At 36.5% G+C, this 25,307-nt stretch overlaps 1 protein-coding gene across 3 annotated transcripts in view; it reads left to right on the plus strand.

The window, feature by feature from the left end:
- C1H21orf91 (chromosome 1 C21orf91 homolog) overlaps nt 1-21,397 on the plus strand; it is a 32,274-nt gene extending 10,877 nt beyond the window's left edge. For 2 of the 3 annotated variants that reach the window (XM_005674758.3, XM_018051751.1), the window contains exons 3-5: nt 13,563-14,099; nt 15,285-15,347; nt 16,773-21,397. In XM_005674758.3, the coding sequence (XP_005674815.2) occupies nt 13,563-14,099; nt 15,285-15,347; nt 16,773-16,939 (767 nt within the window). In that variant the 3' untranslated portion in view covers nt 16,940-21,397. The remainder of the gene's footprint in view (nt 1-13,562; nt 14,100-15,284; nt 15,348-16,772) is intronic. The other variant, XM_018051818.1, reaches the window with a different exon arrangement.

Consider the following 25,307-nt stretch of genomic DNA (forward strand, 5'->3'; position numbering starts at 1 on the left):
AAATCTAAGTGCCTAAGTAACATTGCAGAATTATCAAAATGCTGTCACTTAGAGTTCTAGTTAGAATGAATTTAAATCATTCTAATCCAGTTTGGCACACCATCTATTAGGATTTTGATAAGGAGAATAAGCCCATTAAACACCGAGCCTTGGATTTATAGTTTGTAATAAGACAGTGTCTGTTTACAAATAATTTTAAACTAGTGTATCTATTTCAGTTAGCTTTTTGGCATTACTGTCTCAACTGTATAACAGCAAGGCAAAATAATGGTTTGTGGCACCCATGAAAATCTGAATCTCAGAGTCAAAGCTACGTTCATAGAGATTTTTATACACATTCATTCAGTAAATATTAATTAAGCAACTACTGTGTGCCAGCAACTGTTTGGTAGCTAAGGATAATACAGTTAACAAAAATAAGTTATATGGTGTATTAGAAGGCAATAGAGTCATTTGCCTTTTATGAAGAATAAATTTAGTCACCGTTATATTTTTCCATGTATTACCTTATTTAAAATTCACACTTAGTGTTCATTTTCTACATGAAATGGAGATTAAATTTAATAGTAAAAGCGCCTTCCAACAACCAGAGTGCTATTCAAATACACTTGAATGACATCCTCAATGTCTAAAACTCATAACTGGTTAAATAATATTGCCATGAATTTAGTGAATGATAATTGCTAGTCTGTTGTGAAAACAGCGTTCACACATAGAGGAAGTCTGGTGGTATTAAAGTATCCTTCATAACCTTGACCATGTTACTTTGACTCATTGGAATAATTTCAGCATGCCAACAGACAAGTTCATTCAATGTCAGTCAACATTTTGGCTGTATTTATACTACAAAGTAGAACAAATACAGTATAATAATTCCTATGTAATGTATAAGACAGTTCTTAAGAAAACTTAGTTTTTGATTACCAATGTATTTACTAACCAAATGAAATAGCAGTCATAAGTATCTGAGGAAAGAAATTAAAATATCACAATTCTCAGTCGAGACTAATTAAAGCAGACTTTAATTTCATGTTTCTTACACCCTGTCTCTCTTTTCTACCACCCACTCTTCATTTATTCTTGCCTTCATTTGTTTTATCGTGTACTGACACATCATCTTGAATACTTACACTTATCTGCTCCGTAACCTGACAGATTGACCAAAAAGATTATTAGAATGGCAGAAATGCTCCTGTCTCCCATATTTGTAAGAAAAAAAATCAAGGGAGAAATCTTTCCTCTCTGTCCCTTAAGCTATAGTTCTCACAAGAGCAGTGTCCATTCAGTGTCTCCTCTGTCCCTCCTCCCCACTTCCTCTTCAGTGCCCCTGTAATTGGCCTCCTCTTTTGCTTTCACCAATGACTTCCTAGCTGTCAACACAATAAAGAGTTTCATGTCCTTGCCATTTTCAAAATCTGACATTTAACATTTCCCTCTTTTTTGAAACACTCAGCTCCCTGGATTCTCTTTTAAAATAGCTCTGGCCTCTTATTTCTGCCCTCTTTTCTTCTTCTTCAGTTCATTAGCTATTGCAGATCCCTGGAATACTACTGTTTCGTTGAATTCTGTCCTTGTTTTTCTTTTCTTCTCATTTTTCGCTATTTCTTTCACTGCATGAGCTTCAGCTATACCTTTATAAGCTAACGGAACTCCATAAACATAGGCCAATTTTCTTTTAAATTCCAGACCTATTCATCCAACCACCTTCTAGGCCTCTCCATTTAGATATTCTACAGGTGTTTTAGACGCTAAAAGACACTTGCTCCTTGGCAGAAAAGCAGTGACAGACCTAGACAGCATATTAAAAAGCAGAGACGTTACTTTGCCTACAAAGGTCCATATAGTCAAAGCTATGGTTTTTCCAGTAGTCATGTATGAATGTGAGAGTTGAACTATAAAGAAAGCTGAGTGCCGAAGAACTGATGCTCTTGAACCGTGGTGTTGGAGAAGATTCTTGAGAGTCCCTTGTTCAGCAAGGAGATCAAACCAGTCAATCCTAAAAGAAATCAACCCTGAATATTCATTGGAAGGACTGATGAATCTAAAGCTCCAATGCTTTGGCCTGATGTGAAGAGCCAACTCATTGGTAAAGAGCCTGATGCTGGAAAAGACTGAAGGCAGGTAGAGAAGGGGGCAACAGAGGATGAGATGGTTGGATGGCATCACCGACTCAATGGACGTGAGTTTGAGCAAACTCCGGGAGATGGTGAAGGACAGGGAAGCCTGGCATGTTGCAGTCCATGGGATAGCAAAGAGTTGGACACAACTGAGTGAACGACAGCACAGGTATCTTGAACTTAAGTTTCTCAGACTAAATTTATCTCCTTATTTCCATATACACATGTGTTTTTATTTCCTTCATCTTTAGTTCACATGGAATTCCAGGTCCAATACCCCAGAGATTGTGTTTCAATAGATCTACAGTTGAGTCCCAGAATTTGCATTTTAACAGGAATCCCAGCTGACTCTTAAGCAGGTGGTCTCGGGACCAAACTTTGAAAAACCTGTGAATGAATGGTTCCAGTTTCTTCAGGACTTTCCATGTGAAGTTGTGCAGTTGAGGTGATGGGTTGTGGCTGAAGTCTTACCTAAGCTTTGCATTTCGAGTATGCCTTTATTCCGTCTTACACTACCACCTCAAGACCCGCTTAGGTTTATAGATTTGATCCTCCTTCCCCGTCACTACCCTACACCCCTAGTTCTCTCGGTATCACCAGAAGGGTCTTTAAAATGCTAATCTGATATGCCATTAATTTTCTTAGAACTCTTCACTGATTCCTTACCATTTTCTTCTGGTTAGATTGTTAACTCCCTAACATGACACATGAGACATTTCATGACCAGGTATCTACTTGACTGGCTACCTTCATTACCTCTTCAAAGGCACTCTACAAGCCAGTTATCCATGCCCACTGTCTCTCCCTTCCTCTGGTTTCCTCCATTTCTTTCTTACTTCCATACTTTGTTTATTTAGTTCCCTATGTCTTAAACCCAATTGACTTCGCCTTCCTCCTAGTATGCAACTGCCTAAAGTGTATTGATATTAAATAGAGGTGATAAATTACAGTTGCCAGTGTTCACAGGGCCACTTCAAGGATCACAAAAAGATAATAAGTGTAGGAGCTCTTTGGTAAATATATCAGCAGCATGTGGTGCAACTGTTCATGTTGATTTAAATTGAAATGTAGAAGTGTTTTGTTTTCATCTCATCTGAAAAGATGAAAGTCTTCTGAAAAGATAATTCTGACTCATTTGTGTATTGAACAACTCTTCCACTGCCAAAATAATTCAGTGTTTTACATACATTGAAGTCTGACTTTATCCTCAGTTTTGGCCGCACTGGATCTTAGTTCCTCCATGCAGACTCAGTTTCAACATGTGGGATCAAGTTTCCTGACCAGGGGTAGAACCTGGGCTCCCTGCATTGGGAGGGCAGAGTCTTAGTCCCTGGACCACTGGGGAAGTCCCTTGAGTTTACCTTTTTTATGATTTGGTTTTCAGTAGATTTTTTTGCTCTAGCCCCCGTAATTTCCCTCATGTAGCAGCTGCCCTAGTGGTTCAGTGGTAAAAGAATCTGCCTGCCAAGCAGAAGACGTGGGTGCAGTCCCTGGGAAGATCCCCTGGAGAAGGAAATGGCAACCCACTCCAGTATTCTTGCCTGGGAAATGCCCTGGACAGAGGAGCCTGGCCGGCTACTGTCCGTAGCGTCACAAAGACTTGGACAAGACTGAGCAATTAAACAGCAACAACCAAAGCTAATCCTTCCCCAGTTTCTTTCAACAGTATGAATTGTGTTCACATGTCAGTGTCTTTTTCCCTCAGTGCCTTTGAAGTCTTTGGGTCTCCAACAAGGATTTCCAGATAAAACTATGCAGTGGTTATAATCTTTGATTTGAAAGTTATCCTTTGCTAGATACATTGTAGCCTAAGGAAATTTTCAACCTCAAAAATATTCAGAATAATGGGATATTTTAAAACTGTGTATCTTTTATCATTCCAATATTATAATTTTTTTGTTTTACTTAGTTCATTGGAACATACAGTATATAACTTAAAACCTAATTTGTCTTGCACTAAGACACGCTGTTTTCTTTCCCAAACCAAAATATTTCTTTATAGGCTTTTTAAAAAATGTTTTAAATTTTCACTATTTAAATGATGAAAGATTTTCTTTCTCTCATTGAAATGAAATTTCTCTCTTTTCATCTCTTTTTAATTTCATTGAAAAAGCAAACTATTACAGAAAAATCAAAATACAGGAAGCAAAAAGAATTTTAAGATTTATAATCCCACATATCTACCAGTAATCTCAATATTTTTGGTGTTTTATAAATTATTTTCTGCAGTAGAGTATGCATGTATACATAGTAAATTGTGTTTTAAAATGAAATCAGGCTATGTATACCATTTATAACTGGTCTTTTAATTTAATATATCAGAAACATCTTTTTCATATCAATGGATAAAAAGGTTGCACTGCATTGGACTGTAATTTTTATAACTCTGTTTCATCATGAAATGATTTTATTGACACTAGCTCTCCAAACCCTTTCTGTAAATCAAAGTTCCTTTTACTCTAGAAATGCTGTAATTCAATTATAGTACATAATCACAATCTGTCTTTTTTAGCATTTTTCAGTATGATTCATCAATTATTGCCTTTTTGAAAAATCTTTAGTTTGTTTGATCAAATGGCTTTCCCATCAGCTTTAATTTTTACCGTTTACTACCTATAGTAGTAATTGAATTATAAATGACTTCAAATTCACTTGCTAGTAAATCTCTATTAGATGCTGCTGTAAAGCATTATATAAGGAATAGTCAACTAAAATTTCAGGAACAGTGATTCACATATATGCAAAGAAGTTGAGATACAGAACAGATGTTTTATAAATAACTGCAGGACAGCTTTTATTTTGTTTTTCTTATTTGTAAGAAAATAAATCAGGCAAAACCTTAACTAGGCAGATGGCAGTTTAGGAGATAAAGGGCAGAGTTCACATAGCTATCACATTTCTTACTTTTGAACTCATAAATTTATTTTGTCATAATGGTTTATCCTCGTTCATCCGTGGTGTTATGAATGTCTTTTTTCTAGACTTACCTTTTGTTTCAGTAATGTGTATCTTTTTAACTTTGCCTATTTGGGGGAAAGTTTTACTTAGAAAAATGGAATAAGTAGAGGGTTATTACTTAGGTCAACTGGGTTATTTACTGCAAGTTTTTATAACTTTTAATTCTTTGTGCCACTCAACAGTTATAGTCTAAACATAGTATTTTTAATGTTCTAGAAAAGCAGTTTTAGCTTTTTATGTTCTGTGCTACTATAAGCTTAATATCCTAAAGATGGATAACTTCCATTCGTATTCTTTTTCCAAATACCTTTGTACTTCATCAATTATCTATAGACAAGCTCCCCTGTCCAATTTGGTAACCTTGCCACAATGTAGTGATTTAAATTTAAGTTAATTAAAGTTAAAATTAAAACCTTAGTTCCTTGGTCATACTCGCTACATTTCACATGCTTGGTAGCCACATAAGGCTAGTGGCTGTCGTATTGTATATAGCACAGAATGAGAACACGTCCACTATCACAGAGAGTTCTATTGGACCTTTCTCATTAAAATAGGTAACTAAATTTAAGAGCAGGATTGAATGTAGATTGTTATTTTTTGTACCCAGTTAGTAATAAACAGTTGTTATGTAGGTGTGTTTCTCCAGTTTCCCAACTGTTATGATGAAAAAGTAAAATTCACTGAGAAAGGTTTTCTTTTTGTTAAATTATTTGCAGTTTATACATCCATCATTACAAGAATTCAGTTCTACTGTGGCTTCGTTGGTTATTTGAGGTTGAGGTTTATCTTTTAACGTCAACCTTCTGAACTCTTTGCTGATTGAAATTTGCCCTTATAATTCGTTTATTGGATTAAGCTGCTTTGACTAACTGCTTAATCCTTCTCTTCACACACACAAAAACCTTTGGCATAAACATCTCCTAAACTGAAATATGCTGTCCACAGACCACCTGTTGGTGTATCTTTCTTTAAGGCAATGATTCTCAAAATTTGGAAAAGCAAGTTGCTGAGCCCATCTGTGTATTGGCTTAGTGCAGTTTCCAATAATTCCATCTGTTTCCAATGCAGAGATAAGCAATCCCCTGTTCCTTTCAACAGTATGTTGGGTATTTGAACATGACAGGCTCTAAAGTGATGTGAGGGGGAGGGAATGGAGCACTGTTAACCACAGAGCCCCCTGAGGCACAGAGGACAACTGATAAAATTTTCCAAGAGGTAGAAGCCTGTCCTGTTGCGGATTTAAGGAAGTAGGTGCCCCAACTATTCATCCTCACCTTCCCACCTGCAGGCTAATCTGCCTTTCATTAGTAAGAGCGTAGACAGTCTGAGCATCCTCCCACTGCGTTCCTGTGACTGGCAGTAGATCTACAGGTGATCACTCTTGAATCATGGCTTGGCTGCTGCTTGATCATCAAATGCAGAGGAGCCTGGTCGCTTGGGGTGTCCAGCCATTACTGGGACAGCCATTACCTACACAGAAACAATCCAGACCTATGTCATTACAGAGTCTCGGTGTAGTGTGAGAGTCACTAACCAGCATGGCTGTGCTTGCCGCTGGATAAGTCACAAGTACCTGCACACTCCCAAAGGGAAAGGTAAGGACTGTTGAAGAGCAATTGCCCAATTTTCAGACAGTAGCTGCTTCTCATTATTAGCCATTTGCTGTCAGATCTTCTGATTTTGTTTTTAAGGTAAACCAAGAAATTGAAAACTGTAAGTGAATCTAAATTTTTTAAAAACATTTATAGGCTAAACAGAACTTGCTACAGTATGGATCCAGACTTCAGGCTGTGGGCATGCCACCTCTACTTCCAGAAAAGTAAAGAGTGTTAGTCACTCAGTCATACCTGACTCTCTACGACCCCATGGACTGTAGCCCACCAGGTTCCTCTGTGCATGGAATTCTCCAGACAAGAATACTGGACTGGGTAGCCATTCCCTTTTCCAGGGCGTCTTCGTGACCCAAGGATCAAACCTGGGTCACCTGCATTGCAGGTGGATTCTTTACCATCTAAGTCATCAGGGAAGCCCCAACTTTTTCTCTATTCTTTTTTTCAGAAATGGGAACTTGGTCCTCAGAAACAAAGGCATAACAGCTCCTTCCTTTCCTTCTTCAGTAGAGTTTAGCTGTTTGCTCCCATCTTTACAATTAACACTTGCTGAAAAAGTGAAAACAGCGATACATAGACTTTATTTTTTTGGGCTCCACAATCACTGCAGACAGTGACTGCCACCGTGAATTAAAGACACTTGCTCCTTGAAAGAAAAGCTATGACAAACCTAGACAGCATATCAAAAAATAAAAACCAGAGACATCACTTTGCTGACAAATGTCTATATAGTTAAAGCTATGATTTTTCCAGTAGCCACGTATGGATGTGAGAGTTGAACCATAAAGAAAGCTGAACGCGGAAGAATTGATGCTTTCGAATTGCAGTGCTGGAGAACACTCTCGAGAGTCCCTTGGACTGCAAAGTGATCAAAGCAGTCAATCCTAAAGGGAAAGAAGTCCTGAATATTCATTGGAAGAATGAAGCTCCAAAACTTTAGCCACCTGATTCGAAGAGCTGACTCACTGGAAAAGACCTTGATGCTGGAAAAGATTTGAGGGCAAGAGGAGAGATGGTTGGATGGCATCATTGACTTAATGGACATGAGTTTGAGCAAGGAGATAGTGAAGGACAAGGAAGCCTGGCATGCTGCAGTTCATGGGGTCGCAAATAGTCGGTCATGACTGAACAACAGAGATGTACATAAACATGTAGGTGCTTGTTCTCCCATTCCTAGCAACCAGGATAAGATCATCATGAAAAGAAAACACCTTAACTCTTGGAAAATTCTTTATGCTGGGCAAATGTGAGCCTCCATAAAAAAAGATTTTGAAGCAGTACTGTGAATTGTTGCACAAATGTTGGTTATGTCTGGAGGCAGTGTGCTTAAAATTTCTTCACAGCCTGTTAACCTGAAACTTGAATCATAACTAAATTATCTTGCCTTACTTTAAAATTAAGAAAGAACACACAAACCGACCATTTGGAAAACCAGTACTGCCGGTTCTCTAATTTTTTATTTATTTTTATTTTTTGAGGCTGTAGTAAAATTTGAAATGCTTACTCCCTTAGAGCTTTCCAGTCTCCTGCTGATATGATAACAGGTATTACAGCATCCAACAGTTGGTTGTATTATATTTGCTCAACCTATGGAATACCAAATTATATGAAGCCAGTCCTTTGACTGAGAAATGAAATATAACAGTCACATTCAGAAGGAAGACTAATTGACAGAGTAAATATGCATATGGCAGTCAGATGATATGAGTCGAGAACCTGTGAAAATAAGTGTAGTCAGCTGAGAGATGGTACTGTTTGATAGGACCAGCTGGGGAACCAGCAGGAAAAGATTGCTTTGCTTATCTAATTACCACCAACTCATAAATAAGATCTTCAAGAGGCTAAAAGGGAAAAGCAGAAGGTGATGGGACATGTGTTTGGGGTTCTATGGCTGTTTTTTAGTGCCATTAGGAGTATCATCTTGTGAGAGGACAAACTGTTACTACAATAAGCATATTAAATATATGCATGGAAACATCTTTATTTTAAAAGGGTGACAATGATAGGCAAAGGAGAAGATCTACATTTGAGTGGCTTTTGCCCTTTTATGGCTTTAACCAAGTTTTCTTAAAACAAATTGATCCTAGAAAAGAATTTAAAGAATAGAAATGGAGATAGCATGGCAGATGGGTTAGTGGGAGGGTTTTCAAAGTATGTGAGAATGGTATAACAAAATCAGAAATGAAAGTGGGGAAAGACGTTATAAAGAAAACTATTGAATAGAAACAGCTTTAATTTTTTAAAATACCACTGTTCATACAGAAATGTCCACCTAAATAAATTTCCAAAATATTGTCAATTATGGTTGCCAGGTAAGGTCTTGGTTCTCTACTAATCAGGAACTCAAGACCCAAAGTTACATAGCCATCTGTGTGATATGTTTTAAAGTTTTCCTAATACTTAGGATGTCAATTATATTGGTCCTCAGAAGTTTTATTAGGAAGCTGTAGTACAGTTTTTGTGGGACTGGTTTGGAAATTACTTGTAAGTCAGTTTCTGAAAAGTACCAACTCATTAATTGCACTTAGATTCATTTCCTTTAAAAACCTGCTGAAGAAACAAATTAGTGCTCAGAGCTGTTAACACTTGTAAATGCAATTAAAATTTATACAGTCAATTGGAAAACTCACTGGGATCTCTGATAATAGCAGTGGTTATATTAATTCTAACTAGGTGAAAAAAAAAATCACTTCAGGAATTTATAAAATGACACATATATTGTTGATACAAATTGAGTGGGCTACTCACATTCTTTTCTAGTAAAAAAGTGTATGAAGTGTCAGTATATTAAATTTCCTGAATTGGGTATTTTAAACTATCTTTACAAGACAAGTATTTTCAAATTAAACTTTAAAACTGATTCAGGTTTTATTTTTTTTTTTAATTGAGCTAAAGTAGGTATAGATACAGATCTGGATGAATGAGCTACAGTTCACATAAAACAGCCTTGTATATTCACAGTATGTATATATATAATAAGTAATTGAGTAGAAGTTCCTGATTTTATTTGGCAGATTGAATGATGCCACTGGAATGCATCTCTATATATCAGTGCCACTCATCAGTTCTTGGGATTAATGTCATATTAAACCAAACGTAGGAGGAACTTCACTGGAAGATGTCTTTAACGTGTGTGTGTGTGCGCGTGTGCGTGTGTCTGTGTGTCTGTGTGTCTGTGTTCACTCAGTCATATCCAACTGTTTGTAACCCCATGGACTATAACTCACGAGGCTTCTCTATCCATGGGATTTCCCAGGCAAGAATACTGGAGCGGGTTGCCATTTCCTCCTCCAGGGGATCTTCCCAACCCAGGAATTGAACTTGGGTCTCCTGCATTGGCAGGCAAATTCTTTACCACTATGCCACCTGGGAAGCCCAGTTAACTTCTGAGAGCCTGCAAAGGTGCACAGCCTAGTTACCTTGCAGATGGGCAAAACTTCATTGCAGTAGACCTCAAATAATAATTGGTAATAAATTTTAGGTTTGCTTTTTAAATACAATTTTAATTTTCCTTTATTCATGTAATGACTTTTTCTTGAGTACTTGCTATGTGCCAGGCACTATGATAATAAGGATGTACATAAAACAGATGGTGCTCTTTCTCACAGAATTTACCTCTAGCAGGAGATAAAGGCCAGTGAAGAAGCAATTTTAAAATCTGGTGCCATTAGCTGAGATGTAACTGGTTAGAAAAGGCTTCTTAGAGGAAGGAAGAACTAGAGAGGGGACGGTGATGAAGACCCAAATAACATAGTGGGAGTGGTAATGGGGTGAAGGAATATTTAATGTGCTGGATTTTAGGGGGAAGAAGTCTATTAAGATGGACAGTAAAACATCTAGGATGGGGCACATGGAGGAACGGTCAAAGAGGACACCCAGGTTTCTTCCTTGAGCAGTTGGGTGTGCCAGACTCGGGAGGAGGATTGGGTGTGGGTCTAAGAATGGAGGAAGAGGCAGGGTGAATGTAAAGAGCAGCTGGGACCTCTAGGGGCATGGCAACCCCCTCCAGTATTCTTGCCTGGAGAATTCCATGGACGGAGGAGCCTGGCGGGCTCCAGTCCCTGAGATCACAGAGTTGGACATGACTGAGTGAATAAGCACATGAGACATCTAAGTAGAAATAGTCCCATATTCAAAACACTTCCTGTCATGACACTTTTTTGTCTTTTATAGGGGATTTTTCACCTGAGTGTCTGACTCTGAAATTTACATTTACATATTTTCACAGTAAATTGAATATTGTTGTTCTCTGACTTGCTTTTCATCTCAGCTGATTACCAGTACACATGTAATTGTGTGTTTACTGGGCTCCAAACATTCATTTGGGTGGGGATTTAAGTAAAAGTTAAAAAATTATTTCTGAAGAACAAAATGTTATATTACATAAATTACTAAGAAGAAAGACTGGATTCAAAAAATCATTAACTTTAAAAGCCCACATTATTCTTCAAATAAACATTTATTATATTGACTTATTAAAGCTCTGGGGCACATTGGAAAATTTGTTGTTTCATATTTTTGTCTTTTTTTTAATACAACTTCTGAACATTCCAAATAAATTTTTAAAACTCAAAAAAAAAACTAGCAGCAAAGAATAATGACTTTCTTTTGGCTTCCCAGGTGGCACCAGTGGTAAAGAACCCACCTGCCAGTACAGGAGACGTAAGAGACATGGGTTCGATCTCTGGGTCAGGAAGATCCCCAGGAGGAGAGCCTGGCAACCCACTCTTGTATTCTTGCCTGAAGAATCCCATGGACAGAGTAGCCTGACAGGCTATGGTCCTTGGAGTCGCAAAGAGGCAGGCACGACTGAAGCAACTTAGCGCAAACGCACATGGCCTAGTTTAGAATCCTTTTATACACAGAAGGATTTCCTCTAATATATAGTAAAGGAGAAATACAATTTACAACGTTTCGATTCAGCTAAACCATTGCTACATAGATTAGTGCTGTGCCAGTGGACTGAGAATGAGACCATTTACGGTTTCAGGGATTGGCCAGCTCTCTGTTGGCAGTGAGCCCTAAAAGAGTAAGAAAGCTCTTTAAAGAATTTCCCAAAGTTAGTAAAATAAGCGAGCTTCAGGTTCTCTCTGCCTAGCAATAAGTACTAGAATCAAACAGCAGAATGGAGGTATTTCTTATTTTATCTGTAATTGATACTAACTACCTTTTTGTCTTATTTATGATATTAAAACATACATAATATTATAAAGTACTTTTAATATTTTCATTTTAATCAAGATTTGTGCACTTGCTTTCTATATTAAGGTTTCAAAGGCATACACACTGTTGTCAAATAGAGCTTTGAAGTTTTGTACTTGAATATTTTAATTTTGCAGGAAATTTGACCTAACCAGACAATAACTGGTAAAAAGTATATACACACACACTTGGAGCACAGGCACCAAAGGGGTAAATAAAATGTGTATGCAGTTGTTTTAAGTTTGGTTTTTGCACTCAGTGGAAGAAACAAGACTGAGATAGTTGAGTTTACCTGGTGAGGCACGTCTGCTTAATTAGACTGTTAGTATTTAAGAGCGGTACCCCCATAGCTTACTTGTGAGGGAACTGACAGCCCAGTTAGTACTGGTTTTGGCAGGACCCACCATTGGCTGATGTGATGTTGTTTTAGAACAAGTTAGTATTTGTGAGTATTTTGCACCTGATTTAATACTGTTAAAATATAAATACATCACTATCTTAGTATTAGCCAGGGTTTGCAAGTCAGTGAATAAAATTATTACAACTTCAGCTTTTAAAACAATGGATGAATACAGAATGTAATTTTTTCTGATGACTCAGTTAAAACGTTTTTAAGCTAACACCTGAGTGGCTCTCAACTTCCTGTTTTCAAAGCTAAGCAGTTTAGACTGCTTAATTCTTGCAGGCATTAATTTTCCATTCCACATCCCATATTCACCTTCAATATCAAAGCACTGCTGTTTTATTTTAAATGGTTTGAACTTACAAAAATGTTATCAATGTTTTCTATATTTCAAAGTATGTTGTATATTTGAAAATATATTCTCTCTTTTAAAAAACAATAGAGACAGCATACTTGAGCTCTACTAAAAAGCTGGAAATGTAAATGTGTAAGATTTTCCATGATTTGTGTTATATAATGAACATTTGTGAGTTGAAGAATTCTATTGGCTATTGTATCTTGGTAGATTGAATTTGTTGCTCTGTGAATAAGAATTGTGTGTAGTGCATTTCTTGATAAAGTTTTAGTAAGTATTTAAACATGTGAAAACATTTTAGATGTTTTTATTTTCTTACTTGAAAAAATCAAAACAGTTCTTTGACTTTTTGAGGCTTTTATTAATGCATATTTTTCTGATTCTGGTTTATGTTTCCCCAGTAAAAATATAACTTAATTTTAAATCATGATTTACTATGTTTTTTTGTTAGGGAAAAAATTGTGAAGCATTTCTCTTATTAAACCTATAACAAAAATTTTTACAAATGTGTAACTTCAGGAGAGCTAGTAAAGAAAGCTTTATAATGTACAGGTCAAGATTCTGTAAGTATAAATTGCTGGTTCAGTGATATTTTTTAATATTATGCAATAACATGCCTCTGGACTGAGATTGAAATTGAATCATTAAGTCCTTAAGAAAGGCTTTGCTATTCATAAGACTTTAATATTTCTGCTATTCAGAATTTATTGAATATATAGTTAAACTGAAGCATAAATTATTAGGCTATATCATTATTGTAATATATACATGTGTATTATTAATACTAATATTCTTTAGCATTTTTCCACTAATTTGCAAATTAATCGGTGACTTGGTATTTTACTAAGATTTGTATTTTTTAATGAAGCTTATAAAAAACAAAATTGTGTCAAGTCTTACTTCTTTTTTTTCTTTAGGAATACCAAAATCTGATCTCTTGCACACCAAATCGTTAAGGGGCCATAAAGACTGCTTTGAAAAATATCATTTGATTGCAAACCAGGATTGTCCTCGATCTAAGCTTTCAAAAAGTACTTATGAAGAAGTTAAAACTATTTTGAGTAAGAAGATAAATTGGATTGTACAGTATGCACAAAATAGGGATCTGGATTCAGACTCCGAATGTTCTAAAAACCCCCAGCATCACCTGTTTAACTTCAGGCATAAGCCAGATAAAAAGTTACTTCCGCAGTTTGACTCTCAAGTACCAAAGTATTCTGCAAAGTGGATAGAAGGAAATGCAGGTGGCCTCTCAAACTGTACGCAACGAATGTTGGAACAGAGGGAGAACACAGGCTTCGGTCTTGCTGTGTTACAAGATTCGGGTACCGCGTTATGCCACAACAGTGTACGGTGGCCTCATAGTCACAACCAGGAACAGAAAAAGGAAAAGACAATCTCTGGTCCAGAGGCTCATGTCCAGACCCAGCATCCACATTACAGCAGAGAGGAATGTAAGTATAGGGAAAAGGGGTAAAGATTGGAGTTTTGTTGGTTCTTTATTATTTTTTTAATGTTTTATATATGTGATATGTCAAGAATTTTGCTGTGGAAGTACAGATTTGGTTAATTTAGCATTTAAATGACAGGTTCGCCATAGCAAAAATGCCATCATTTCTTTGGAATATTCCTTAGTATGTCCTAAAACTACTGGAATTCTAGAGTCCCATCATCTGTTTTGCCATTTTAAATTATTAACAGAACGGAATCAACAGATTGGGAATTAGAAAGTTCAGGGTTCATATAGTTTAGAAGTAGAGCCTCCACCATTGACAAACACACACTGTCATGTTGCTAATCCCTACAAGACTAATTGGGGCTGGTATTTCAAAAGCAGAAATCTGACATTTTACCAAAGGCTAAAGGTAACGTGTGCACCTGGAAAAAGTGACTCATTCAGTCTGCATGTATTTCTTCAAAAACACACAGGAGCGGAGTTAATTTTAGTTAACTTAGAATCAAGTGATTTTAGGGCTATAAAGGCCCTTGGATATATTTTTATATAACTCCTTGATTCTACATCTGAGTTATCTCCAGTTGTATATGTAGACGGAGACGAAGTTAGTTCCTGGGGTGGGAAGATCCCCTAGAGCAGGAAATGGCAAACTACTTCAGTATTCTTGGCTGGAGAATTCCATGGACAGAGGAACTTGGTGGGTTGCAGTCTTATCGGGTCACAAAAGAGTCAGACACAACTTAGCGACTTAACGACAACATATAGCTAGATAAATTGATTTTCAAACTGTTTCCATAGTACATTAGTCTTTTTCAAGCTACACATCATGAAGCATGTGGCACTTGAGCAAAGTCAACTCAATGGGTAGTAACTAGCCCTTTTTAAAAACTGAAACAGCATGAGAAATATCAGAACCCATTGGACCTAATGCTAAGAATTTTTCAGTGAACCTTTTATTTCAGGTGGAGATAGACAGGTTGTGAAATAGACTGGTTGTGGATTGTGGGCAGAATTTGAAAACCCAGCCCTTTAGGAGTTAATGAATGAATCCTAGGGTCCTGTTAAATGTCATGTTCAGAAATAAGTGCAGATACTTTTTTAAAATAGGATGTTGTGTTGATGGTGTAGATAACTTATTTTCCCAGGTTGTCATGGTAGTAATGAATGTATTTTCATGTTTCAGTGAATTCGATGACTCTTGGTGAGGTAAAGCAACTGAATGCAGAGCTCCAACAGCAAATACAGGGTAAAGACTCACGTCAGTACTTTTTACATGTGCCAGGTTTGATACAGAAAATCCCTTATTAGCATTATTTGCGTTTAAATTTAGAAACGATCCTCTTAGAGTTTCCAGAGCAAAAAGAATTTTTCTTAGTCTTCTCTGTGACCAGCTGGTGAAGTAGATTCTTTTTCTGGTGAAAACAGAGACTACAACTTAATCTCTTACTAACATGCTTTTTTACTGCCCACTGTTGTGCGAGGCACTGCACAGGTGTGCTCCTTAGCAGATTTTTAAGGCAGGCAGTATTGGCCCCGTTTTTTTTGTTTGTTTGTTTTGTTTTTAATTATTATTAACTCTTCCGAACACAAAAGTAGTCAGAATAATGTAGTGAAACCCTCTTTCCCAATTTCAGCTAGCTAATTTTCCTTCTTCTCTACTTATACCCATTTTCCTTCCCCTACCCCGACCTCTAGCATGGATTATTTTGGAACAAATTCCAGACAATATTTTGTTTTGTTGTCCATAAATGTAATAGTTTAGAATTTCTCTAAAAGATAACATTCTTTTTTAGGCAGTCACAACCCCATCTCTTTAAAAAAAGAACAGTAATTTGTTAACATCATTCAAGTATGATGCTAATACAGTTAACAGTGTTCAAATTCCCCAATTATCTTTTTTTCTTTTTCCCCTACAATTAATTCCCATTTAGGTGAGGAAACTGCACTTCAGAAACCTTAAGTTGCTTACAGTTGCTTCAAGTTGCTTACAGAGATCTTACATAAGCAACAGATTAAGGATTCTAATTCCTGTCCTTTTAACTCCAAAGGTAGTGGTCTTTCTTGACCACACAGCCTCTCAGGATAATAACATAATAATAGCAATTTACATTTATCAAGTACTTATCCTGTGACAAGTACTTTACAAGTATGATCTTATTTAATCCTCACAGTGACTTACTTTCATTATTGAGGTTATTCCATAAGAGGAAATTAAAACATAGTTTAAGTTACTTGCCTGAGAAGCATAAGAGTCAGAACAAAAATTCAAAAATTCAGGTAGTCTGATTCCAGAGCCTCTTAGAGGAGGTTCCAGACCTGGGTACTAACAGGCACTTTACTATCCATAAATCATATTAGAAATTCATTGAACCTGCTTATTCCGTGTGAGGAAAGGATCTCCGAGGTGATTGTAACTGTCATCTCTGCTGTGTATCTGGGTCATTGCTTAGGACTCGCAAGTTTCATTTGATGGAGAACACCATATTCCTGTTGGCTATGCAAAGTGTACAACTTCCTAGGATGATCAAAACTCAGCTGTTTTCTTGGTTTCAAACTTCTTTCGTTACAAACACTTGCCCAATGCGTTCATTTCAGCTTAAGTACATGAAATATAAATCATAGATTAGCTTTCTGTGTATTAAAAATAGAATTACTTTTTAAATTTTTACAGAAGTTTTTGAAGAGTTAACCCACCAAGTGCAAGAGAAAGATTCTTTAGCCTCAGAACTCCATGTCCGCCACGTTGCCATCGAACAGCTTCTCAAGAACTATTCCAAGTTACCATGTCTGCAGATGGGCCGAACGGGATTGAAGTCACACCTGCCCATAAACAATTGAACTCAGCTGACACTTACTTCCCATGCTCTGCCATTTTTTGGTCTGCTGGGCATGTTCACTTTGAAGAAGTTGAAGAAAGTTATGGTCAATTATTTTATGGTCATTAAATTTGCAAAGATTAAGGCAATATTCAACATGTTTGCCAAATAAAGCAGACCATTACACTCTAGTCTTCTAGGGTTAATCGTTTTGATTCATTTGGGGAATCTGTTTTCCCATAATTACAAAACAGCCCTCCCTAATTTATACCACATGTGACTACTTAAATATACTGTTACAGTGTGATTTTATTAAACATGTTTTAATGTAATTCACCTGTCAAAACAACAGAAGGTTAACAAAGTTCTTATATTAGTCTAAATTACTAAAGATAACATTTAAGAGGGAAATGGAATTCATAATATCACCTCTTATTTATTGAGCAATATTTTAATATGAAAATTTTATATATAAAAATGCTATTTTAGGTACCTTTTCATTCTCTTTATAATGTGTATTTGAATGGCTCTGTATATTATAGTTACACTTCGTGTGTGAATATGTTACCCATATTTCACATCACTGCATTTTATTCTCTTAATAATGTTTTTACAGCTGTTATCTTGTTTTCCAAAGATAAATGTATTTTGGAATAGAAATCTATCTAGTTAACTGTTTTGACTTCTGATAACTCTTATGAAAGAGGAGTTAATAACTTTTTAAAGCAAGTATACAGGAAAATAAAAGACATTATTTTTTTCTAACAAAAGCAATTATGAGTTCAGGAAAAAAATACTAATCTAGTTTTTGTATGTCAGCTCATCTCTATAGAAGTAAAAGCCTACTCTAGTCAGTATTACTTTTAGTAATGACTTTGATGTGTTAGAATTTGGACAAGAGTTTAAGTCAAGCCTCACTTCCAAGTCAAATGTAGTATCTATCTTCAAATTTAATATGCCATGAAACTGTTGTCCTGTCTTTGAAAAAAATTAAAATCATTTTGTGTGCTCGATAAAAGTTCAAGAATTCAACTGTCCAAATTCTGTTAACATCATTGTCGTGCCCAAAGAAAGCAATTTCTAAATTTTAGAATCTAAAGGAAAAAAGAAGATTGCTTATAACCGAAAAGTAAAAGTCTAATTCAAAAAATTAAGCTCCTTTTTAAGAAGATATTCTTGTTAGTTGCTTCTCATGTTTCCAAGAGTTCTGAACAAATAGGTTTTCTCAAACAAATAAGTTTTCAAACCATATAGTTTAGTAAATGCTATAACCAATGCAGATTTAAAATGGGCTCTAAATTTTGTTTTCTGCTGGTACTTAGAATGTATTTATAAGACAGGATCCTTTGCATGAAAGCATCAACAGAAAAGCCCATTAACTTGGCAATTTCATACATAAAGATATGAATAACTTCTGCCTTAAATTTGGCAGCCTGCCCTGGCTTGGGTCACTCAGATTTTAGTCTTGAACACAGAGTATTTGACCAAGCAAAGAAACGCCTCCATCTAGTAGAAAACAAGTTTTTGTCATGCTAAAATGTAAAATGTGTTAAATTTGCCTGAGGATACTAAATGATATGTTACTGATTTTTGTCTTGTTTTCTTTGAAATGTGACATAACTGCTTTTTGGAGGGAGCTTTTGAAAGACACTTTGCATTTCTCTCGATTCTTTGAGTCATCCAAAATGAATTTAAAATCCAAGGAGTGGGGAATGAATTCATTGCCTTAGTTTTGATAAGCTTTAAATTGAATGTGTGCAATATCAAAAATCCCTACAAATTATAAGTTGAATAGAGATCTTTCCTGGTGCCAGTAAGTGTCTCAGTCCTTCGTTGTTATGGACAGATGTTCAAATTTGACTTCACTCTCTTTTTTCGGCATAATTCGTTAAGGATGTTACCAGCCAGTGTCCTACTTGCACACATTTGAGCTTCTATTTAGATCACTTAGGGACAGTGGTAAAAACTGGGGATGTGTTGCCTTTGATAGAAGCAGTAGCTTGTTTCCAGAACAGCAGGCATATGGTACAGTCCTGAATACAACAGTGTTATCCAAAGAAAGTGTTTGCTTATTTCCGGCAAATATGTAGCTTTACTACTGAGTTTGGCACGATTCATACAGGTACCAAGGTCCTATTTGGAGACTCTGATTTACTCCATTTAGATATTTATACGTAAGCTCTTCAAAGGCACGGTGCTCTTAAAAAATATCTGTGGTGCTGGTACTCACACTAGTACTTGATTTGGATGGATATTCTAGTTTAAAAATTTTTTTGACAAAAGTATTTTGCAGAGCAGTTTATCCAAATATTTGGTAAACTTATTTTATATTCCTATGTTAGTTTTCTTGAATATGCAGTTATTCTATATGCTAAAGTAAGGATAAGGGATAGAGTTGAGTTCTACCTTCAGAGAACATGAAATACTGCAGATATTGGTTACCATAATTGGCCATTTTTTGGCAGAGTTGTTAGTACTTTTTTGAGGATGTTTAGAAGAAAATCTCACCTATACTTTCAGTTTCAAAAATGGCAAAAAAGAGATTGCCAGTCAGCCATTACTGACATTTTAATAGCTTATATGATTAAGGAGAGTGAAATAAGAGTAAAATTTTTTTCACTTTAGATTCATAATTAGGCAAGTTGAATTAAGTTTAAAAAATTGGTTTGAAGTTGAGAGTGATTTTGACAACACAAGATTTTTCTCTTTAAAGATTTAAAATGCTGTCAGCCTTTTAATTAAGCTAAAAATCTGTTTACTTGGCGATTATTACCCTTTGATCCCAGTATTTAGTGTCCAAATTAGTCTTTTGAAAGGCATGCACTTTCAAACCAGACCAGTAGTAGACGATGCATTCAGGCAGCCAGATAGTGTTCCATTCCATTATGTAGGTTCTTACAGTGTTGGGAGCAAAGAAATGATTTTAGTTTTTCAAATTATATGTTCATTTCACCAGAGAGTGCCCATTTTTATATACATTTGAGGATTATTTTTAAATAAGTTCATGTTGGGAAGTGATTTCAGAAATATAGTCAAAATATATTATTGGCATCTTGAGATTTCTCAGGTTTTTTTATTTTACCGTACTGTTTACCACTGAAAATGGTTTACAGTTCAGTCTTTTTTGTTTATATATTTTTTTACCTTAGTGTTTATGCTGTTGATTTCAGTCAGTTTTTGCTGTGTGTGTGTGTGTGTGTGTTTAATTAATTTGGGGGGATAGATGTGTGTGTGTTAATGTTTACAAATTTTGGCTTTATTTTGTTTTAGAAGAAATCTGCTAGTGTTATTAATGTTGTAAAATGTAATACAAAATGGTATATGCTCAAAACTTCAGTAGGAACTTTTAAAGAATAAATTATTTGTATAGTTCAGTAAGCAGTTCAGGCTAGTGACCATAAAATTAGGGTATGTGACATAAAAACTTTCAAATGGTACAGTGTAAAGTTCTTGTAGTGTTATTTTTATGCCGAAGTAAGATGTTTGAGTACTTTTAAAGTACTTAATAAAAAAAGTTTAGTACTCAAGTATCTGTTGTTCAGATGTGGCTGTAAAACAAAGAGAATTGATTTCAGTGTTCAATTGCGTTTTTAACTTTAGGTTGGTGGAAATAATTATTTGAGGACATTTGTGGTGGAACGGGAGAGAGTTCATTGACCAAATAATAAGGTAATGAAACCCTGGCACAAGTCAATGTATCTTGGAGAAGAGCTGTAATATTGTGGTTGGAATAACAGGGTTCTGTCCATCGTCTCGGTATTTTCATCCACTTCATCCTTTCATAACTGCCCTTATTAATAATGTAGCCTCACCTATGAAGCAGCTTGATCACCTTGCTATGAACCATATCATAGCAAGTCTCTAAAACTGAGAGATCTTTAACACCTAGTTTGTAACATACACTTTTCATACTCTTTTTCAGTTTAAAAGAATCCAGATTACTAATGCATTTTAGTGATGTTGAATTAGTCCACAATTTTGACCTTACCAAATTAAAACATTCAAAAATCATGCAAGTGATTATTGCCCTCCACCCTCCCTTCACAAAGTGTTACTTGGAGCTTCCCTCAACTGCACCAAAAAAAGAATTTTAGTGAATGTGTTTCTTCTTTCAAACATATAGAATGTTTATTTCCATCCTACCGCCTCCAAAAGAGGCATTTTAGAAAGTATTCAGTAGTGACTTCTGTTAAATGCTATTCACACTTTTACAATTTGTGTGTGTGTTAACCTTGCTTTAAATTTGAGCAGAAATTCATACAAAATTGTCTAAGATGTTTGAGAAAAGAAAGTGAAGCTGCCATGATGAAAACCAAGTTGGTTTCAAAAAAGTTTATTTAGACATTACTTGGCTGTTATACTTTCCTTTTAAAACTGCAATAATTTATATATTTCTATTGCTCTGCTTTGGAACAGTAACTACATATGCTTGTCTATTTTTAATTTTACAAAAATAAAATAAATATTTTATTATCTGTTAGCTTTAGTGGCTATTTTTAAGTGTCTGTATATTTTCTCTAAATTATTGACCAAGTGAAAAGTTTCATTTTCAGGTTTAGGAAGTCTATACTTAAGAATGGTTATCTAACAGTTTCTTAATTCTTTGTGAGAATCTTTCTTTGATAATATTCCCTATGCCCCAAGAGTTCAGAAGCAGAAAATAAGATTCTTGTGGCTTTCTAGATGCCTGTGCAACTTTTTAAGGTTTTAAGTGTGTTAAGTTTTAATAAGTGCATACAACTGTATAACCATCCCCTCAGGATGCCTTTCATATCTCTTCCTTCTCCATTTCCTTTCCAGTGTTCTGATCTCTGTCACCGTACTTTGCATTTGTCTGCCTTAGAACTTTACATAAATGTTATTCTACAGGATGTACTTGTTTGCCTCTGGCTTTTTTTCCCACTCAACTGGCTGCTTTAAAACTCACCTGTATTAGTGCAAGGATCAGTAGTTCATTCCTCTTTTTTTAGCTGACTAGTCTTCTATTGTATGTATTATAGTTTGTTTATCCATTCATCCTGTTGATGGACTTTGAGTTGTTCCAGTTTAGGGTTCTATAAATAAAGCTGTTGTGAATATTTTTAAATTGGCTTTTAAAAGGATACTAAAGTAGAAATTATTCAAGATTACTTGTGGTTAGCACTATGAATCTGAATATTTTTCAAATTACCACTTTTCCCACAAATGATTTTTAAAGTAATTTATATACCTGTAGTATTAATTTAAAATTAGGAAACAGTTGTTCAAGAGATCAGAAGTAGATTATAAAATAACGGGTGTTTGAGAACTTAAACATTAAGTTCTCTTCAAAGTTTAAGACCACTTTGTTTTCCAGAAAAGGCAATGAAGACCAAAAGAGTCTGGTTTGGAGAAAGTACTGGAAAAAGCACCAAACCACAAGCGAAGCTGTTCTCCTGTTTAGCTTTAAACTATTCTGTGACATTAAGGAAATACATCACGTAAAAGTCTGAGTTCACTGAGCTACAGCAAACAGTGGGTAAAATGTAAGCCTAATGCTGCTTAATCATTTTTGTTCCTGCCTAGGTTCTGAGCCTTAAGAATTTTCAAATTACTTGTAAAATTATTTGTTCACCCTCGTTATTAAATGTCATTATAGAACCCCGAATTTTTTACAGGTGTTTCAGAGACTGACAGGCAGCAATGAGTATGTTGATAAAACTTCTCTCTGTCCTCCACGAATAAAACAGGGGAGCTGCCAGCAGAACAACGCCTTTTTCATCATTATATATAGGTGTTCTAAATTATTTGTTAAAAGGCTTTTAAAAGTTTTATCTTTGGAATCTGATCTAGATGATGTTTTAGATCCCTCCTGTCTTAAGTTCCACAGGACTTGCAAATAAACATCAGTGGATTTTACTTTTTCAGGGAAAGGGGGGAGGGGCATGTCCTCTGCATCTGAATTCTGGTGCTCAAATAGCACAGACCACTTTTACCTGTGGAGGCAAAATTTTCTCCCAACCTCCCTTGCATCTGGGACACTCCACCTAGTTGGTGAAGCAAAGAAATGGTAGGCGAGGATGAGAACAGCAGCGTCTAACCAGCAACAGGAGAACATCTGGTGTCTCATACCCACTGCAGGCAACACGTAAGCTCCTGGCATCTGGGCTTAGCCATTGTTCAGAGGATTTGACCTAGTAGTGGAGTAATCACCTTTGTTGCTGCCTAGTTTCCAAACTTCCTGAGCAATCTCTGCCCATTGAATCAATTCCTTTTCAGCTTAAATCAACCAGTCGCCTTCTCTGGCTTGCAACTGAGAACCCTGTTAGGCCTCACTTCAATGCTTTCCCACTCTGAGATCTTTCAAAATTGGTTTCTAAAAGTGAACCACTGGGAACCACCCCTTATCTAAGCTGCCCCTCAGGACCACATAGTCTGCCTTTTGGGTTAGCTGCAACTGATGGGAAGGTTCTGAAGAGAAACCTTTTAGTAACATAGATGTCTGTTTTCCTGTTAAAAGTGTTGATTGTTCACCGGGGTGGGGGGGGTGGTGACTTTGGAGCACTTCTCTTTCTCTCTCAGTAATTCTCCAGCATGAATTACTGAAAGTACTCACATTTGTATCTACCAGGATCTTGGAGGAAGTGATATGAGACAATACTAATCATAACTTTAGCTCTGGGCTTGACCTGCGTTCTCTCAGGTCATAGTGAATGACCCCAGCTCAGTAAGCATATGTTGAACGAAGGACTGAATGATGAGACTCCAGAGGCACACCAAGACTGCATATTCTCCATGTCAATTGTCGTCATTGTTGCACAGTTGTGTTCAACTCTGCATGGACTGCAGCACGCCAGGCTTCCCTGCCCTTCACTGTCTCCCAGAGTTTGCTCAAACTCACGTCCATTGAGTCCGCGATGCCCTCCAACCATCTCATCTTCTGTTGCCCTCTTCTCCTGCCCTCAATCTTTCCCAGCATCAGGGTCTTTTCTAATGACAGTAGCTACAGAAAAAATAAATAAATGCCTAGGGCCGTCATCCAGTGACTCAATACTGCACATTCCACATACCCCACTCTCCACAGCATCTCTGTGACTCAAGCCTTTGATGACTTGTACTTGTTCTGTCTCTATTTCACCTCCAAACCAGTACGTTCTCTAACTTAGAGCTTCATGAAACAGATGTCAAGCGGCTGCACCTCCAGGGTTTCTCAATGACTAGGTCAGGGGTGGAACCCCAAAATTTCATCTAATGAATTCCTAGGTGATGCTGATCCTGCTGATCTACATGGCATTCTGCAAACCACTGCTCCAAAATCATCCACTGCCCAAGTTTACTTCACAAAAGATACATTACTACTTTCCTCCTCAGACGTTTCTTGATTACTACTGCCTAGAGAATAAAAATCAGTCAGTCCTCACATCTCGACATTAGAAGCCTTCATCACCTGGCTCCCACTTGTTTTTAATTATTTCATCAAATTGAGATCATGTTCCAGGAACTCAACAAACCCTATAGGCTTAGGGTCTGAGAGATATAAAAGCCAACTATCGGCCAACTGAAACAGAGTCTGCCTGGAGGCTAAGGACTGAAAAAGGCTCACTGGATTTAGCCACCAGGATTTCAATGAGAACAGTTTTGCTGCACCTATGGGAGGAAAAGTAGATCATGATGAAGTGTGGGTGGGGAGGTAGGATAGCGGATTTGGGTTATGAGCTCCTAAAGAGTCTAACCATAAAGTCGAAGTTACAGTGGTGGGTCCAAAGTTTTGTTTCATGTTGGGAAGTGGTGGAGTTGGCCAAAAATTTTGTTAGAAGTGTTACAGGAAAAACGAAAGAACTTTTTGGGCAACCCAATACTTAAGCATAAATACTGAGAAGACAGATCTGGAAGAGCTAAAGATGAAGAGGCAGCAGTAATCAAAGGAGTCAAGTAGTACTGAAGAGGTGAAACAGTGCGGCACACCTAGAATGAATTGTCTTCAAGGAGGTCTAGGATCATCTCAGGCTTTGACATTGGAGAGAAGTTAAAACCACAAATGAACATATTTGAGGGTGAGTCATTGAAGAGTAAGTTGAAAAAGTCCCTATATGGCTGTTCCCATTTTCTGTGAGAGAAAAGGAAAAGATGATGGGGGCAGAAGCTCGAGGGAAGTGGTGATGTGCTAAATAGCTGCTTCTGAAGGAATGAGAAATGTCTCACTACAACAGGAAGGGTTGCCACACTGTTTGGATGAAGTGGAGATTGGCACCCATGACTCAACATTGATTGAATTTCTCTAAATTTGCGTTCAGATTTTGTTACTGTAAATACAGAGAAGTATTTTTGCAATTGGAGTAAACTGAAAACACTACTGAAAATAGAATCAGAAACTCAAATTCGTGGCTCAAAAATTCACAAAACACCACCCAATAGATAAAGTTTCAAGTGTG

The sequence above is a fragment of the Capra hircus genome, chromosome 1 (genome assembly GCF_001704415.2).
Source record: "Capra hircus breed San Clemente chromosome 1, ASM170441v1, whole genome shotgun sequence".
Lineage (NCBI taxonomy): Eukaryota > Metazoa > Chordata > Mammalia > Artiodactyla > Bovidae > Capra > Capra hircus.